At 34.8% G+C, this 17218-nt stretch overlaps 5 protein-coding genes across 9 annotated transcripts; 2 read left to right on the forward strand and 3 right to left on the reverse strand.

Annotated features, from left to right (window-relative positions):
• Positions 1-135: 135 nt before the first annotated feature.
• LOC123005815 (serine/threonine-protein kinase 33-like) lies at positions 136-1933 on the forward strand. 3 transcript variants are annotated; one of them, XM_044399793.1, is made up of 8 exons: positions 136-364; positions 410-589; positions 635-872; positions 922-1095; positions 1145-1482; positions 1528-1643; positions 1689-1834; positions 1886-1933. In XM_044399793.1, exons 1-7 carry the CDS (start codon positions 272-274, stop codon positions 1798-1800), a joined length of 1251 nt encoding a protein of 416 aa, XP_044255728.1. In that variant the 5' UTR covers positions 136-271; the 3' UTR covers positions 1801-1834; positions 1886-1933. The 3 variants fall into 3 exon arrangements, with proteins under 3 accessions (XP_044255728.1, XP_044255727.1, XP_044255729.1); XM_044399792.1 differs by having other exon boundaries at positions 1689-1933; XM_044399794.1 differs by having other exon boundaries at positions 413-589; positions 1689-1933.
• Positions 1934-1986: 53 nt separating this feature from the next.
• LOC123005818 (acidic leucine-rich nuclear phosphoprotein 32 family member B-like) lies at positions 1987-5542 on the reverse strand. The gene is made up of 3 exons (XM_044399797.1): positions 5332-5542; positions 3232-3391; positions 1987-3178 (listed from the first exon to the last, which is right to left on the reverse strand). Exons 1-3 carry the CDS (start codon positions 5434-5436, stop codon positions 3117-3119), a joined length of 327 nt encoding a protein of 108 aa, XP_044255732.1. The 5' UTR covers positions 5437-5542; the 3' UTR covers positions 1987-3116.
• Positions 5543-6532: 990 nt separating this feature from the next.
• Positions 6533-7206, forward strand: LOC123005817 (60S ribosomal protein L44). Its single transcript, XM_044399796.1, has 3 exons — positions 6533-6638; positions 6805-6978; positions 7034-7206. The coding sequence occupies exons 1-3, from the start codon at positions 6573-6575 to the stop codon at positions 7169-7171; spliced, it is 378 nt and encodes a 125-aa protein (XP_044255731.1). The 5' UTR covers positions 6533-6572; the 3' UTR covers positions 7172-7206.
• Positions 7193-8093, reverse strand: LOC123005816 (WASH complex subunit 3). The gene is made up of 4 exons (XM_044399795.1): positions 7889-8093; positions 7654-7818; positions 7342-7586; positions 7193-7290 (listed from the first exon to the last, which is right to left on the reverse strand). The coding sequence occupies exons 1-4, from the start codon at positions 7940-7942 to the stop codon at positions 7248-7250; spliced, it is 507 nt and encodes a 168-aa protein (XP_044255730.1). The 5' UTR covers positions 7943-8093; the 3' UTR covers positions 7193-7247.
• Positions 8094-8320: 227 nt separating this feature from the next.
• Positions 8321-15926, reverse strand: LOC123005814 (embryonic polarity protein dorsal-like). Of its 3 annotated transcripts, XM_044399790.1 has the most exons (9): positions 15641-15922; positions 15478-15543; positions 12241-12297; positions 11708-12193; positions 11424-11659; positions 11135-11375; positions 9879-9962; positions 9250-9309; positions 8321-9200 (listed from the first exon to the last, which is right to left on the reverse strand). In XM_044399790.1, exons 2-9 carry the CDS (start codon positions 15494-15496, stop codon positions 8704-8706), a joined length of 1680 nt encoding a protein of 559 aa, XP_044255725.1. In that variant the 5' UTR covers positions 15497-15543; positions 15641-15922; the 3' UTR covers positions 8321-8703. The 3 variants fall into 3 exon arrangements, with proteins under 3 accessions (XP_044255725.1, XP_044255723.1, XP_044255724.1); XM_044399788.1 differs by lacking the exons at positions 8321-9200; positions 9250-9309 and having other exon boundaries at positions 9820-11375; positions 15641-15926; XM_044399789.1 differs by lacking the exons at positions 8321-9200; positions 9250-9309; positions 15478-15543 and having other exon boundaries at positions 9820-11375; positions 15641-15926.
• Positions 15927-17218: the final 1292 nt, after the last annotated feature.

Here is a 17218-nt window from a genome sequence, read left to right on the forward strand (position 1 = left end):
AAAATACACGTTCACTTTTTTATCTTTAAAAACTGCACGAATTTGAATTTTGAAAATACTCCTCCGAACTTAAAAAAACAAGCTTTGGGCCTGTTGTGTATTTGTAATTTGACGTTAAATTCTGTCAAACTTTCACAAAAACGTCAAAAATTCATTGTTAGTCTAATCAAAAACATTCTTTAATAAAAATAAGAAAACTCCCTAATGGAAAGTGTTGAAGTGTTTTTTATCGTCGAATTTCACTTCTATTCAAACTAAGACAACGTCAAGCATGTCATTTGATGGTGTAGGTCCTGAAATGGTTCACGTTGCTGTCAACACGGACCCTCTCCAAATGCTGCTCCAAGAAGAATCTACAAAAACCGTACAAAAATGCACTTTTTAATCATGAAAACTAAACGTTATTTAGCAGCACTATGGTCTCAAAGTACGCAACATTCCACACATCAAAATCTCTGAAATGAATGAACTGAAAGTCTGGTACGAGTTTGGAGAAAAAATTGGTGAAGGAGGATTTGGCATAGTGATGGCAGTTAAAGAAAAAAGTAACAATAAAGAATGGGCAATGAAACTTATTTCAAAGTCAACAGTAAGCACATTGTACAAAAAATCACTCTTTAATTGTTTCCTTAAGGCCGGTGATAATATAAGAATGGTGGAGCAAGAAATCCAAATCTTGAAATTAATCCATCACCCCCATATCATATACCTTGATAAGATTTTCGAATCGCCAAAAAAAATGTATTTGGTGTTCGAGAGGTGTCATGTGGATTTTGCAAAAATCTACAATGAACGCAAACCCTTTGCTGAAAAAATAGCAAGAAAAATCATTTCAGAGTTGGTAGATGCTGTGGCGTATTTGCATAAATATGGTAACTCGGTAACTGCTCTATTTTTAAATCACAAATTCAAGGTTTATAGAAATCGTTCATAGAGACTTGAAAATGGAAAATATCTTGCTTGGGGAAAATCCTCTTGACCCGACTGACGAGTACTACATAAAATTGACCGATTTCGGATTGAGCAGTATCGTCAAATCCGGGAAAGGGATCGAGAGCATGCTGCACGAATTTTGCGGAACTATCTATTACATGGGTAATTAAAAAATACTCATTGATTTGTTTGTTAAAGAAATTATTTCAAGCGCCTGAAATGATTACCTTCAGGTCCTACAGCCAAATGTGTGATATGTGGTCGGTGGGTGTAATTCTCTACATGTTAGTCATTGGCAAATATCCATTCTATGGCAAAAACGATAAAGAAATACAAATCAAAATTTGCACACAATCGCCAAAATTCGATACAAAACTGTCGCAAGAGCTCGAAGATTTGATTTTATTGTTGCTGGTCAAAGATCCAGTCAAACGCATAAGAGCAACTGAGGTTTTACAACATCCGTGGATTTCAAGCAAAAAAATGTCGAAAGCAATGTATTCTTATAATATCATGGATAAAATGAAAGAGTGGAAGTCGGAAATGACGGTAATAACTGCTTGCCACTGGCTGATTAACTTATGTTTCAAACAGGTGGAAACAGGTGCGGTTTCTGATTGGGTCATGACGCCTGATGAAGCTATTGAAGCCAACCGGTCGCAAACTAAACAGGCGATGAACCTACCGAAAACTAACATCAACTTTGATAGGTTAATATCAGTTAGTTGTGGTTAATGATTACCTTCTGTTATCAGGGCGAGTAGAAGGATGAGTAACCCCAAGAAAATTAGTCCAAAGGAGCAGCTTCTGAAACCATCACCGAAACCAACGATGAAAGGGCAATCGAGCAAAAAGCGGGTGAATTAAAATAGGAGTCGCAGAAGTAACGACTAGTTATTGTGTAATAATGTTCTTTTACAAGTAATTTACAGTAACACTGAGTTTATTATAGGTAATTGTGTACCCTATAAAGTTTACATTATATTACTCTGAATTTGGATTTGGTATTTGATCGGGTCGTATAAAAAAACTCTATTTAATAAAACAAACTGGTATGAAACAATTTGTATCCATCGTTTATAGGTCACTCAAAAGTCATACAACACTGTTACAAATCAATTTCTACAGATCATTTTTTATTAGGTAGACAAACATTTTTTCTGTAGTAAAAATATAATATAGAAGAGAAGTGCGATCACCCGGTTGTCACAAACAAATTAGTTGGAATGAGTTCAGCCAAATCTTTCAGGTCAATTACTCGGAGAACTCATCCTGAAAACTTTTGTCAAGTTATGGTAATAAAATAATTTTACAAAATTATAAAAATGAAAATGCGACGCTAGTGAAAATTGTAACGGATTGAATGGTTCGTCGTAACTTGACAAAAGTGAAGGTACGAGTTGGCCGTGTAATTTACAACGAGAATTTGGCAGTGTACAAGAGGCGACGACTAGCACCGCATTAAACCGTATTTTTTAATTAAATACATTCATAAAAAAAGAAATAAAAACTATGTATCATCGTACATATAGTAAAACACACGGATTTAAAAACATATTTCGACTAAGTTCTATGTTAGCCTACAAGTTAACACCTTATTGCCCTTCTGCGCTCGACAGACTGGTACAACCATTACACAATAACGGTCGTTCCCAAATAGAAATACATTTTTTGAAGGCTTTCGTAACGAAAGCCGCGGGTTCAGCGACATCTTCAAAAAACATTTTCAAAAAACATTTTTTGTACAAGTATTTAATTAATCAATAAAAAAAAGACACTGTATTCAGAGACAAACTTAATCTAAAATTTATACCTAGCTTTACATAAATTGGACAATTTTTTTACAAATTGAAGGGGATACGTAGTAATAAGTTAGAAGAGTCAGGTACCGCGGATTACACGCAGTTCACACACGGTCACTGAACAGTTCTTGCTCAAGCAAAGGTCGCGAGGTAGCCTGTGGCCGAATGTAGAAGATCCTGCTTCTATGGTGGCTGCTACAAACATTGACATTCTTAACATTGGTTCACGGTGAGATTGTATGGCTAGCATGAAACGCACTTTATTTAAAACTGATTTATTTTTTTTAAACTTAAAAATTAGTTTGGCCACAAAGTAGCTCGAGACTTTGCGCTGAGGAGTCCGTCACAAGTCGCACAGTGGGTTGTCGACCACCTGCTCCATTATGCGTCGTCTTCCTCTTCGTCTACCCCTTCCTCACCCTCTACATCCTCCTCGTCATCATCTAAACAAAGCACACATTAACAATCACCATAAAATTTTACGACCTCAAACTACCATCGCCTTCGAGCTCCTCGTCGTCACCTTCGGGAAGTTCTTCTTCGTCATCGTCTTCCTCTCCTTCAACACCCTCTTCCTCTTCTTCATCCAACTCTTCGCCCTCAGAGCCCGCGCCGTTCTCTTCTTTTCGCGCCTTTTTTACTTCTTCCGTTTTTTCCTAATAAAACAATTGTTTTTCTTAAAATATTATCTACTTTTTTTTACGTTTACGAAATAAGCGTTTGATAATTAAAAGCAAGTGGCGAAATAAATTTACTTGACAAAAATCTCATACATGGCACAATGGGCTCGAATGAGAGGCCTCAGTGCCGGAGGGACTTGCAGTCCTTCACTCTCCACATTCAATCCAGAATCTCATACATGCTCCAATAATACAAATAATAAAATACCATTAATTTTTGTATAGTATCAGAAAGTATCAGATCGCATTACGCACGGAATTAACGACCCAATTAAAATTTAATATACAGTTAGTTCCTTAACATATTCTAGCAGTTATAGCCAACAATTAAAAAATGTAGTTTTCTGAAAAGACGTACAATTTTTATAATTCTTCAACGTTTTACAGTAAGGAAGAATTTTTAGAGCATCAACGTAGCGCTACTGTAAACAAATTCGTTGTTTCAGATAAGGTTAGTTTAGTAAATAAATTATGAAAACTTGTACAAATTATGCTTTTTATTAACAAGTAGAGGAATACGTGTTGAGGAATACAAACTAAAAATATATTTTTTGATTTGACACACTTGCGATTCAAAATAAGAATCAAAGAGGAGTTAAAATATGCAACAAGCGGTCGTGTATTGAAAAATAACAATGCTAAAAGGTGCATTTTATGTGATGTAGTGTTTTGTATGTAATATTACTTCCATATTCCGAGTAGAGTAAGTCATTATCGCTTAAAACAATAAACAAAAACAACTGCTTTTTAAATTAATTAATTCCTTAAAATCTCCATTTGTACCTACAATTCAGAGTAGCATTTACTTAAATTTTTACTAATTATGGGAGATACCAACTACTGTTTAAAAAAGCGGTAAATAACAATTTCTAGATAGAAAGTATATTTCTACTGTGTTGCAAGGTTAAATATAATAAAGATGACATATTCTTGATAATTATAATAAAATATAAAAAATCTAATATTTGTAAACAATTTATGTCAAGTAAATTTAGAATATTTCTGTACAAAACACTCAACATTCGATAATCTCGTTTGATAAGAAAAACAACTAATACACTAATACAACACAAAAATAAATTCAAATGCGCCAAGGACAAAGGCGGGAAAATTTTATCCAACATCGAGAACTAAAATACGTCAGATCCGAAAATCGCCAAGTGGTCTACGGAAAGCATGACTACACTGATTTAATGCGGAAAACGAAAATAAATAAAGAAAAATGCCTAAAAAAAGTTTTTTTATTCATAAATTGTGATCCATGATGGATCTTACTCTTTTCCACTCGTTAGCGAAGCATCAAAAATGTCCAACTGTTTATTCAACGCAAGAGCTTTAAAATTTGATTTAAAAGCGCGCGTTCTTTAAAAAACTGGACCAAAGTGGTCAATCTCCGGGTTATCGTTAAATTCGCGTCGAAATTTCAATCAGCACTCGGAAATCTTTCTAGAATACGATGTTATTAAAATATTAGTTGGCATCTAGCCTCGCTCGGGGACGCCTTCAAGTTACTATTGATTTCGCCATATTGAATCGAGCGAGCGATGCTAGCCTCAAACCGGGGTCTGTTGTATATGGCGGGATGCTTTCCAAGCGTGTTTATAACACATGCGGTAATGAAAAACAGTTGAAAATTCCATGGCAACATCAAATTCAGCATCGGGATGTCGTCCACCGCTTGCAAAGCTCATTTCGCGCACACGGCCAACTGGGAAAAATGCACCGTTCACATGGTAACCATCTCTCGAAAACCGAGAAAATCGCCGGAGCGAAGTGTGAAAACGACCGGAACCGGCCCGCCGGAGTTTCCAATCGCGCTCCGGAGAGCTTTCCACGCGAAAATCACAACCACAACATCCAATCGCCATGTGACCTTATCGCAAAGCAACGTAAATACAAGAAACAGTTGAACTTACCTCCGCCGCTCGCTTCGTGCCTTTTAACTCACATTTCGCGTCGCCCGCACTTTTGTCGTTGTCGATTTTTTCGACAGCAACTTCGTTATTTTCTTTCGAACTCATTTTGTTTATATTTTTGGCGTAGGTTTTACTCTTTCCCGAAAAGTTGCGTACACCAACGTTGAACACTACTGACCGGCTACTCGTTAGCTTTGTTCAAAAATTAAGATGGCGCCGCTCAAACCGATCAGCTACGGACTTCTACGAATGACCGGCTTTCGACACGCAAAACCATTTATATTTACGACCGACCAAAACAGTTTTGACAACATTTTTCACGATTTTTTAGCGGTTCAAAAGTACAATTCTTGCGATAGATTGAAAGAAAATAATTACAAGATCTTTGCAATTGAGGGTTCCGAGAGTACGGATTGAATTTTACAAACTGCACCGAGATTAAAGATGTGATTTAGGTATGCCACCGCTAGGAGCGTTGTTTGAAAAATTTCCCTCCAGAATCTCACTCCAAAGAGAAAATTCAACCAAAACGATTATTAATTTTGACTTTATTACTCATTATTCAGAAATACAGCAAGTATCAGTTTTTATCAGACTTTTAATTTTATTACAAAAAAAGTCAATGTGCATATTCATTAAAACAGTATATAAATATTTATGAAAATGTAATTTAACCTAAAGCGGAAATATTTAGAACAACTTTATTTTTAATTAATTAACACGCCTTTCCTTTTGAAAATACTTATTTGTTTTGGGAACTTTTTGCAATATTTATTTGAATTGCACTTTCGCTTTGAAGTCACATTTTAAGTTCGCTGACTCCGTATGCAAGATTTCGATGATAGACAAACAGAAAATAGCCAAAATAAGCATTTATGTATATAATCATAAATTATGTATTAAATAGTCTTTTTTTTTTCATTAAAAAAAATGTAACGACACTGACTTATTGCTAATAAAATTACATCGCCAGACAAAACAACAAAATTTTAGCTTTTTGAGAATTCACTGCGAAGCAGGCTTTAACGTAAAATTTGACTTTTCAAAATCTCGAAAAAGTCAAAATGCCAACTACTAAGGGCCGTTTCACATTTAATGACCTTGCTGTCTCATTTTTTTGTCCGGTACAGTACGTCTGTGTATAATTTTAGTTATAATCAAATACTGTTCTATTCAAACACAAATGCTTTATTTAAGGTGTTGTTCTCATTTAAAATTTACCGCCATCAAAAAATCAGCGCATGCTCGTTTCGGTGACACATTTCTATCTCTCTCTTTTGTTTGCAATAAAAGGAAAACCGAAGATGGTAAGCAAGTTTTCATAAAATATCTTTAAAAATAACAGTAATCGGCTATTAAATTGCCGATAAGTAAATCGACAGGTATATTTCCAACCTGTAGGAGTGTATATTTTCAGCTATTTTACCGTTTTTGGCCGTTTCCCCAATTTTAAGGTTATGTCATTGTTTTCAGGTTAACGTTCCAAAGCAGAGGCGCACTTTCTGCAAGAAATGCAAAGTGCACAAGTTACATAAAGTAACTCAATACAAAAAATCCAAGGAACGTCATGCCTCTCAAGGTAGAAGACGTTACGATAGGAAACAGCAGGGTTTTGGTGGACAAACTAAGCCTATCTTCAGAAAGAAGGTACCTACTTCTTACCTACCTTTTATTCTTGTGAGGCTAATGTATTTGTTTGTAGGCTAAAACCACCAAGAAAATTGTGCTAAGGATGGAATGCACGGAATGTAAATATAGAAAACAGATTCCCTTGAAACGTTGCAAGCACTTTGAATTGGGTGGTGACAAGAAACGCAAGGGACAAATGATTCAGTTCTAATTGTTTGACTAAATAAACACATTTTTTAAAAATTGCATAACGTGCTTTATTTATCCTTGAAAAACGTAACAATCTTTTAATTTACAGAGGAACTATCTTGAGTTTGAGTTGGTTTTGAACTGGAAAAATGATAGTGTGAACGTGAACTTTGGCACAATAATTTTACTTACTCTAATATGCTAGGGTCAATTCCCTCGGATTGCATTTTTAATTTAACAGCAGCTGGTGGAACACCAAATTGCAACATTTTGAAAAATCGTTGATATCGTGGGTCTGATGTAAGATCAGGCTCAACAATTTTCTCACTTTGTTCCTCCTCATCTTTAACAGGAGGAAGATTCAGATCTTCATTTGAATCATTTTCTTTAACTGAATCCTGAGTTGCATTTTCTTCTAAATGAGCTATTGAACCTAACTAAGAATAACCGATTCACTTTCGCGTAAAATAATGGGCCAATTTTAAGGCATTGTTCAATACTTACTTGCGATTCAAGTATAAGTAAAGAAGCTTCAACTTCTTGAAGTTTATATTCAAATTCCATCAAACGCGATTCACATGATTGTGCAAAATGGTTTAAAAATGACACAGTATTCATTACAAAGTGATTTATAAAAGCAATCGTACGCTTTTGTTGTATGGGTAAAATCTATGTGGAGAAGTTAAAAAAAAAACTTCATTCTTTTTGCTCAAATGGACTGTATTTTTCAAAGACTTACCTGTGTGTAATCCACATTTGGATCTATTGATGTTGTTAGGTCGTTCACTTGCATTATTTACATGTGAGTGAAAAACACTCAAAAATTAAGGGAAATCAAGGCATTAGCACAGGATTTATTGGAATTAATTGGCTCCAAGGGGACACAAAAACCTCTGAGAATCTTCGATTCATGTATTATGACAGCTCAAACCTGTCAAGAATGACATTTGAGGTTACATTTGAATGAAAAAGTCGTTTAAACGTAATTATTTACATAAAAAAACATAAACAGAGACAATAAGCGTATTAAGGAAACTTTATTGAAATCATCAGTTTTACGGATGACATGAAACAAGTACTGAAAACAAGGGACTTTGCACTTGACCTTGTATGACCTTTGGGAATTGCATTCCACAAGGAAGTGCGTCTTATTTGCATTACAAAAATAGACTCGATATAACAAATTTATTATATGTAGATTTATAAAATAACATTGCTTTTTGCAAAATATAAAAACACATTTGGACAATTTTTGTAACAATCACAGTATAAATAAATTTTCTATAAAATAAACTAAACTATAAATCTAACAGTTTTATAAGACAACTAACATGGAATGCAGAATGGTAAATAGCCCTAATCCACAAAAGTCGGTCACTTGTTATACCCTGAAGTGTACAACAAAAATATTTCTTTTCCAATACATAGTACTGTTGTATTTAATGTCAAATATTGAACTCGGTTTTACATTACTTAAACCTTAAGTAATCAATTTGTCTCACAACAAATGTTTATGAAACATTCAAATTTTTGCACCATTGAAGCATCAGACTTCTACTGTGGAGCACCCTTATAAATATCACTTGCTTGGCAAATATTGTCTAAAGCGCTGTTGGCCAATCGTGTTAAACTATCAGTCATATTTTGATCCTGTCGTCCTTCACTATCATCCATTAATGATAAATTATGGGTGAAAGTCTCGGACAAATTATTCGTCTCGAGCATACTTAAATCGCCCGAATTTAAGTCAATTGGTTTCAACTCCAACTGTTGACTGTCCAAATTTAAGAAACTACTTATACCACTAGGCGTTTCAGTTAAATTAACACCACTGAGATCATTTTGTGCGGAAACATTCCAATTCATGTTTAAAACATCTCCCACTGAAGTGGACGGCATATTCCAATTCATCATGCCTCCAATAGGGGGGAGGACATTCTGGGGGATCAAAGGACATTCTCCTAGCGGGGGCGTGGGGGCCACGTAATGGGGCGACACGTTCTGGACGGAGGCCTCAAACATTTGGCCGCCGTATGGAGACGGCGCCTTATCTACATAAGAAATTCGGTTAAACAGGAAAAAAAATGAAAAACTGTTTACCTCTGGGCTCGACTTTGATGCCTTCTGATGGGATGTTAAGCAAGAAAGGTTGGTGCGTCCCTAGAAAAAATCTATGTAGAAAATCCGAAAATTTTACAAGATTCAAGTCACAACGCTTCAAATTGTTAGTTAAGTAAGCTAGTAATTGAAATAATTAATTAATAATAATTAAGCTAAACCAACAAATAAAACAATTTATAAGTAAAAAATCATGCAAAACACACTGAAGTACCTTTATTCCTGTGAGAGTATTGGCTGCAACTTATGATGCAATGAAAAACTGTTTACTTGTAAAAAACTTTAATACTTTAGCTGATATAAAGATATAAAGCCTCTAAAAAACTCTAACAAATCTACCTTTAAACTTTCCAAACAAGTGAACATCAACACACATAAAATTGTATAACTTTGTAGTGTAATAATCCCAATAACCAATAAAATAACAGTAACTAAATAACTATGACTAGTAAAAACATTTCAATAAACAAGTTTCGTGTGTAAAAAGTAAAACAATCGAATCGGATTACTTAGTGACTGAAATTTTCAGCCAATCAGTAACCACCCTACAGTTACAAATCTAAATTTGAGCAAAATGACCCCATCACCAAGAAATACAAATAGAAACTTACTTTGTTTGTCACTTTCCTCAACATGTCTTAACAATTGGCTTGGGTCATGATACTTTTGCCTCTTTCGTTTAAGCATACCCGGCTCTAAAAACACATCAGATAAATAAAAAAATCATTACAGAATCGTTTAAATCAATCATGCAACAAAGAAAAACCAAAAACAAATCACGTTTTCGACGTTAATCTCGCCAACATTTCACTATTCGTCAAGATTTTCCCTCCTTCTACTGGCGCGTAATAACACGACATTTCGTCGAATTCGCTCTGGGTGGCGTGAGGGGCCATCGCAGTGTACAGAGCGTAATGTTCAGCCTCAGTCAGGTCTAAATTAAGAGTTAAATCCATGTCTTGCACACCATTGTCCTGATTCAAATTATTTAGACTCGACGGAGGGCTGTCTTTTAGTGGAATTCGTATACTGGTCGCCGAATTCGTCGAAATATTTCCGGCGCTTTGCCCCAATAAACCCGTACGGACTGACGGAGACAAACTAGTCTCACGTGAAGTCCCCGGAGTTTTGCTTTTCCGACCAAACAATTTCGAAAACAGCCCCTTTTTTTTAGGATTAGGTAACGTGGAGCATGGAGTCGGGGGCAATTTCGCCGGGAGTGTTATGTCTTGTGATTTAGGACGAGTCAAATTAAATGAATGTGAGCGACTGACCGCGGCTTTTGGAATCTCATTTATGCTTTGCATTGAGTTCCCTATGAAAGTTTCGATTTTTTTAGTGCGTTTGGGTGGTAGGGGTGGTTTTTCGGCCTCGCTCTCGCGTTTGTTACGAGCGGTTATGTCTATGATAGGACTTGGAGGGTCAACTATTTCAATCTCGGGTTCGTTCTCGGTGATTTCGATCGGGTTTTTGAACGCTAATTGCAAACTTGAGTAAGTTTTGCCGTCGTCAAATGACTCATTTCGGGGGAAGTCCTCAAGCCGAGGCTTTTCTACATCGCTCAAAGCCTCGTTGAGAAGGCGGGCTTGTGTTTCAGAATAAATCTCGTCAAGTTCTGCCACTTGATTGATCAATTCATTGAAAGATTTCTCTTCGGTGTTTTTCGGTTTTTCAATTTTCGAGTAGTCGTTGTTGTTGGTTTCAATGACCTCTTTTTCGTCTAGATTTTTTGTTTCTGTGACATTTTTTTCGGGCTCTGGTTGGTGCTTAGAGATTAATTTCGCATCACTTGCAAGAAGTGTACTAAATAGGTTGTAGTTTCCTTTTTTCGAGTAATTTTTCCTAAGTGACCAATACAAAGGCCTACCTGAATCTAAAGGTAATAATTCGAATGGAAGAGCTTCACTAGTGGCTCCGTCTGAGGGTCTTCTCAATTGGATAAAAACCTTGACAGGTTCTGTGATGTCCAAAGTGTGATATCGGGGGGCTTTGAAACAAATGGCGGTTTGTTTGTGGACTTGAGAGGGTTGAAAGTCACCAAAGCCTTCCCATACCACTTTTCCGTTTATCTCCTCAAAAAATCGAACCTGGATGTCTTCTTTAGCAACCTAAAATTCTAATAATAAAACAACGAATTGCCAAAATACAAAACAAACTTTTTCACAAAGTAAAATAATTTCGTTTCTTCCTCCATCAACATAACTGTTACAATGAGACAACTTAACTATCATAAGATCCGACATGGCTTTCTTATCATAAATAGGTTCACTAACAACCGGTGTTAGTGGTACTGTGAATTTTCCTCGTCTTTCACCCTCTAGGAAAACTTGAAAACAGAGTCTAACCGCGTTCAAATCGATCGAAGTCGGTTGATTTCGATGACTAAAACCAGCTAAAAATCGCAAAATGAATAATTTATTATTTCCGCACAATCGCTTACTCATAAACGGATCGACTTTGATTTCCTCTCTCAGCCTCAACGCACTTTCTATGTCCTTCTTCTTCACGCATTGTATCCCCAAATTCGAGAACGTCACACACATGGTATCCGAATTGATCTCCATGGTACAAACCCCTTTTTTGCACCCTTCCCGTCCAACTAAGTTATGAGGATGTGGTCTATAAGGCTCGTCTTTGGTGACACACGAAACGACAACCACGGCCCTTCCTTGATACCCCACAACTTGAATGGAGGGAAAAGTTTTATTTTCCGGGGTACTGGAAGCTCCCGGAATGGAACCGGCAGAACGTCCTTCGCACTCATAGCGAAATCGCAACGCTTTTGACGCCGGTTGTTCGATAATCTTGACGTAGGCTCTTCGGCGGCTTTGCTGGGGTTGTTGCTGGATTATATTTTGAGGGATTTCCCCGCCACCGTTAAACATCGTGGACTCTTTGAAGTCCGGATCAGTCTCAATAACCTCAACTAAAAAAAAATTAAGACGGGCCGATTTGATTTGATTTTTTACTTACTGACATCACTTATATTGATGCTTTCATCCCGCATCCCGGCATTTTCGATTGCTTGCTCTAATGATAAAAGGTTTATTAATACACAGGTATGATTAAATAATGAATCATTTCGAACTGCATTCGGATGTTTGTAATGTTGTAATCTTAATGCTGGAGATTATGAGAGAACAAAAACACCAACTAAATACTACTACATGGTGCAAGCGAACGTTATTTGCTAAAGTTGACAAGTGTCCAAAATCTTGTTAAGTTTTCAACCAACTGTATTAGTAGCAACACCAACCAATTAAAATCATGCTAAATTGTGTCAACAATTAATAATAGCCTAAAAAAAGAATTAGGGAAGAAAGAAAATTCTGTGTTTGAACTGAAGTCAAAACGAGTTCTCTTATTTAGAAAAACTTATTAATTACGGACAACATATTGTTTGTTCTTCTAAATTACAGGATAGGAAAAAAATATTGATGTTCAAGTAATAAGCGAGTTTATTACTTGATTACTGGTATGTTGCAAAACCTTGTTTAATTGGTTTCTATACACGAAATAAAAAATGTTTTTCTTCTTCAAACTTATCTAGGTAAGTAAAAACTTTAAAATTTATGGAATAGAATTAAGCGTAATTTCAAACATATTAAGATTCAAACAAAAATTCAAGGTTACTAAATTCAAAAAAAAATTATACATCAATTAAATTTTTGATCAAAGCATGCTGCAGTTATGGAATTTATTAGGTTGGCAACATTGAATACAGTAGACAGACGATTCCTTTCTGTTATTCAATATTGCCAACTTTAGAATCACAAGGCATCCTAATTATTCAGGCTGCATTACATTTTTACTCTTGATTCAGTAATAACTTTTTTAAATACATATTGAACAAGTATACAGGTGATTAAAAATGACTGGAGCATAATTAAAGTTCCGATTGTGCAATTGAAATTAATTAAATACAAAACAAGCTAACCTAAAGCAATTTGTTTAATTTCGTCCCTGGATCATCTTTATAATAATAAGCTATAATCTGTTATGTGTTAAACATCTGTCAAGCAAAACCAAACCAGTCGAAAAAGAAAATGTTTTTAATTTCGTTGCCAACTCAAACATCTTGATCACTCGGTATAATCAGAAAATTGAAACAACTGTGTCAAACAGACCACTATGTATGTGAACACCTTCTCTGCGTGTGACTGTATTATTAATTTGACAGAAATAAAACTGAGCTTGTTTTGTTTTGATTTTGTGACAGATAAAAGCTGGAGTAGCATTTAAAATTAAATTTAAACCACAGATGTGAGGTAGAACTACCTTAAATACATATCACACAAAAGAAAACCCAAATTGAGTGAACACAATAACATTTGTGGTTCGGTTAGTTTAATTTTTTTTTTATTTAATAAAAAAGTTCAACACAGATTTCGGTTTTTAAAACTTTCTATAGTAATTCTTAATAAATCGAAAACAAAAAATGGAAAAGTGAGAATTTATGCTAATATTTTATTAGTTATGTATCTAATAAAGTAATAAACTGTCAACTATCTAATTTTGTTTTGTAAAAGAAAATTATTCTAATAAAACATTTAAAAATGCTCTTAAAAATCACAGAAAAACGTACTTAATCTACATTATGTGAACATAATCTAGAAGTTCGAAAAAATCCTCAATTTGTGTTTTATAATTTATCCTTTTCATTAAAAATTACCTCTCATATTTTTTTTTCTACTACTGAATTTGTGAAAACACTAAAAAAAGAAAAAACGTAGAATTTGTCAGTTTTAAGATAATTTGTGTTGCATAACAGCATAAGAAATATATTTTTTCTATTTCGGTGTTAGAATAAGTCTATTCCAGCACCCAAATGACGTCATTTGAGTGCTGGAATAAGTCGTTGGCGTTAATTTAATTTTAGTGACGGACTTTCTTTACAATTCATTCTCAAATGTGAAAATATGAATTATTTTTATTTTGTACAGCCGCCTAAAATTATTCCACATACCTAAATGTCGCCAACCGTTGCAAAATTCTGTAGAAAAAAAAAAAAAAATTTCGTTTTTTAATTTATAAAAAATGATATAAAGCGGCAAAATAGAAAAAATAGTATAAAGCACTTATTGTAGAAGGTTCTTCAAGCACTCACTTGTTCCTCAACTCGCCGCTACGCGGCTCGTTTCGGAATTTCAAATTTGTGCTTGAATAGATACCTTCTGCAACTTGTACTTTAATATACTATTTATTAATTTTTATGTGACATTTTCTTTAAATGCGTCAGTCATTACAAATGCAAGCTTTCTAAAGCGAATTGCCCAAATTCTCATAATTACCATTGACGTCACAAGTAGATTTTTCTACTTTTCCAATCGAATTAACAAATGACATAATTACAATCCTATCAATCAAAACCACCCACTAAATCTTGTAGAAATTTTTTGTAGACAAAAACATAAACTTTCCTCATTCTAGTCAAAACATTTCGACTAAATTAAATCGATAACAAACTACTTCCTGTACACAACTGCGATTTTTACTTTTTAAAAAATTTGGAAAATGTGTGGCACCCAAATGATATTGGCAACACTTTCCCTCCTACATGAGGAATTCGAGCTCACTATTAATGAAAAATGACACACAACATTGGATTGTGATTTAGAAAACACAACTAACTTAAGAATGGGACGACGACCCTCACTTTGTAATAAAAAATAACACAAAACTTATCATTAACAAGATAAAAGTACGCGGAAATCCGTAATCTCCAATTTTGAATTTAAACTGTTGGCAATACTGATGTACTACTTTTTATCTTCAATAAATCTTGACATGTAATTGTTGTCAGTACCTTAGACTTAACAAATTTATAACTTATTTGTTTATTTAAATATGATGAACGGTTTTAATATTAGCAAATATCCAGCTGATATGAGTAATTTTTTGCCTAAAAATAACGGTCTAGTTCAAATCGCGCTAGCAATGGAACCTTCCTGTCAAAAAGTTGTTTCCAATGTCGTCTCGATTGTGCGGTTCCAAACAACAATTTTGTAAATTACTTATTAATTGAGTATTTATGACAAACTTGGAATAAAACAACGTAAATTCTACTCGTTAGAGCATAAATCGGAACTTTCTCCAATCGTGTCGGTAAGAGAGATAGCATTGAAGCGCTTTTAGCAACAAGTCTAGCATGCGTCGCAAACAACCAACAACACAAATTCGAAAAAAAGAAACAATATTGTTATTACACACCTAAATGGTTCTCGTCCATCACGACTATTTATATTTGTAACGCTGACGGTTCTCTCGTTACAGATCCTTGACAAAAAAAGATGACAATTTTACTCGAATGAATGGCGAATGAAATGTAACCAAATCCACGAAAAAACAGAACCACGAACTCCAACAAACTCACCTCATGCATAATAGTGATCACTCAGAATGAAATTCTTCCAAAAGTTTCAAGGTCATCACTGGAAACAAACACCACTCCACGTGCGTTTTTGTTATTGAGAAGCCAACTAGAGACACTAATGTGTAGTAACTTGTAACTGGGGAGTGATCACACAGCCACCACACCTCGCAACAAATGAGATCAAAATGAAGTCCGAAAAGACTTATTTTAAGAAGCGATGAGCATAGAGTAATTCGCGGAACGACCAGCGCCGACACTAACGCTGATTGGACGATGCACACGTGACCACGAACTGGACGTCATTGGAGACACCGCGCAAGTTCAAATTTATTATCGCAGAAGGCTGTGCGGCTGCAGGATTTCTTGCAGGATCGCAGGCCGTCACACTGAGAAAGATCAGGATAACTTTCTCTGAGTCGCGCAATCATGGGGTTTTACCATATCCCACTGACGTCATTCAGACAAGCCTACTGCGATGACGTCGATAGTTTTAATATTTTATTCACTAGTCTATTTACTACTGTTTATGTAACTAAGCAGGGCTAGAGTTTATAATAATAAAACGCCGTTTCGCATTGTTTGTTTTTAAAGTTGTTGGGGACGTCGTAAATCACTAAACAAAAGAAGTGATCAATTATTTTCACCACCTACTAATTTGTGTACCTGAACTTGATTTTCTGAGAAAACGCGGTAAAGGCGTGATGATTATTATTAGATAATCGAATTTTCTTAGTAAAGGAGTTGTGAGAAGGCCAAAAATTAAAAATATCACAAAAAATGTGTTAGATGCACTAGAAAGTCTGTTTTTTATACCAAATTTCAAAATCATCGGCCAACTATGATTTTTGATTTTTTTCCAAGATTTTATTAACAGAAACGTCAAAAATTTATTTAGTACTAGGTAATAATCTAAATGTTTTTTTTTATTCGTAATAAAAGAACTGTTGAAAATAAAAATTCTTTGATTTGTGATTTGAAAAACATAAAAAAATGAGAAAGCATTGCTGGCCGATGATTTTGAAATTAGGTATACATTTGTAAAGGAAGTAGGCACACAAAATTCATAAAAGGCAAAATTTGGCTACATTTAACATGAAATCATAACCATAATTTAAAAAAAAAATCTACTATTAAAATAGTTATTTATTCGACGAGTTTGAATGTAAATCGGACTTTATTTGACCGAGTGGATTTTTAAACCACGAGTGTAACGAGTGGTTTACCATCCACGAGGTGGAATAAAGCATCCGATTTACACTCAAACGAGTGGAATACAACATTTTATTCTTCGAATTAGAGTCAACAAGGCTTAAACTTGCTTTAAATATGTTAAAAATAATTTGACGTTTTGTATTGAGAAATGCCAAACAGTTGTCAAAACTTCCTTAAACGGGAGAAAAACCGTAAATTTTGACAGTGTCGAAGAATAAACACTTTTATATTTAAATACAGGGTGTTTCACATAATTTTACGAGGCTTGCGCCTGTAAGATGCAATCAATAATACATATTCCGATACGAACTCGATTACAAATTTTGAAAAATTGGATAAACTTCTCTAGTTTGTTCACCCTTTAAA

This window comes from Tribolium madens, unplaced genomic scaffold, assembly GCF_015345945.1.
Source record: "Tribolium madens isolate multiple individuals breed KSU strain unplaced genomic scaffold, Tmad_KSU_1.1 Scaffold_20;HRSCAF=117;Tcas5.2_LG4, whole genome shotgun sequence".
NCBI lineage: Eukaryota > Metazoa > Arthropoda > Insecta > Coleoptera > Tenebrionidae > Tribolium > Tribolium madens.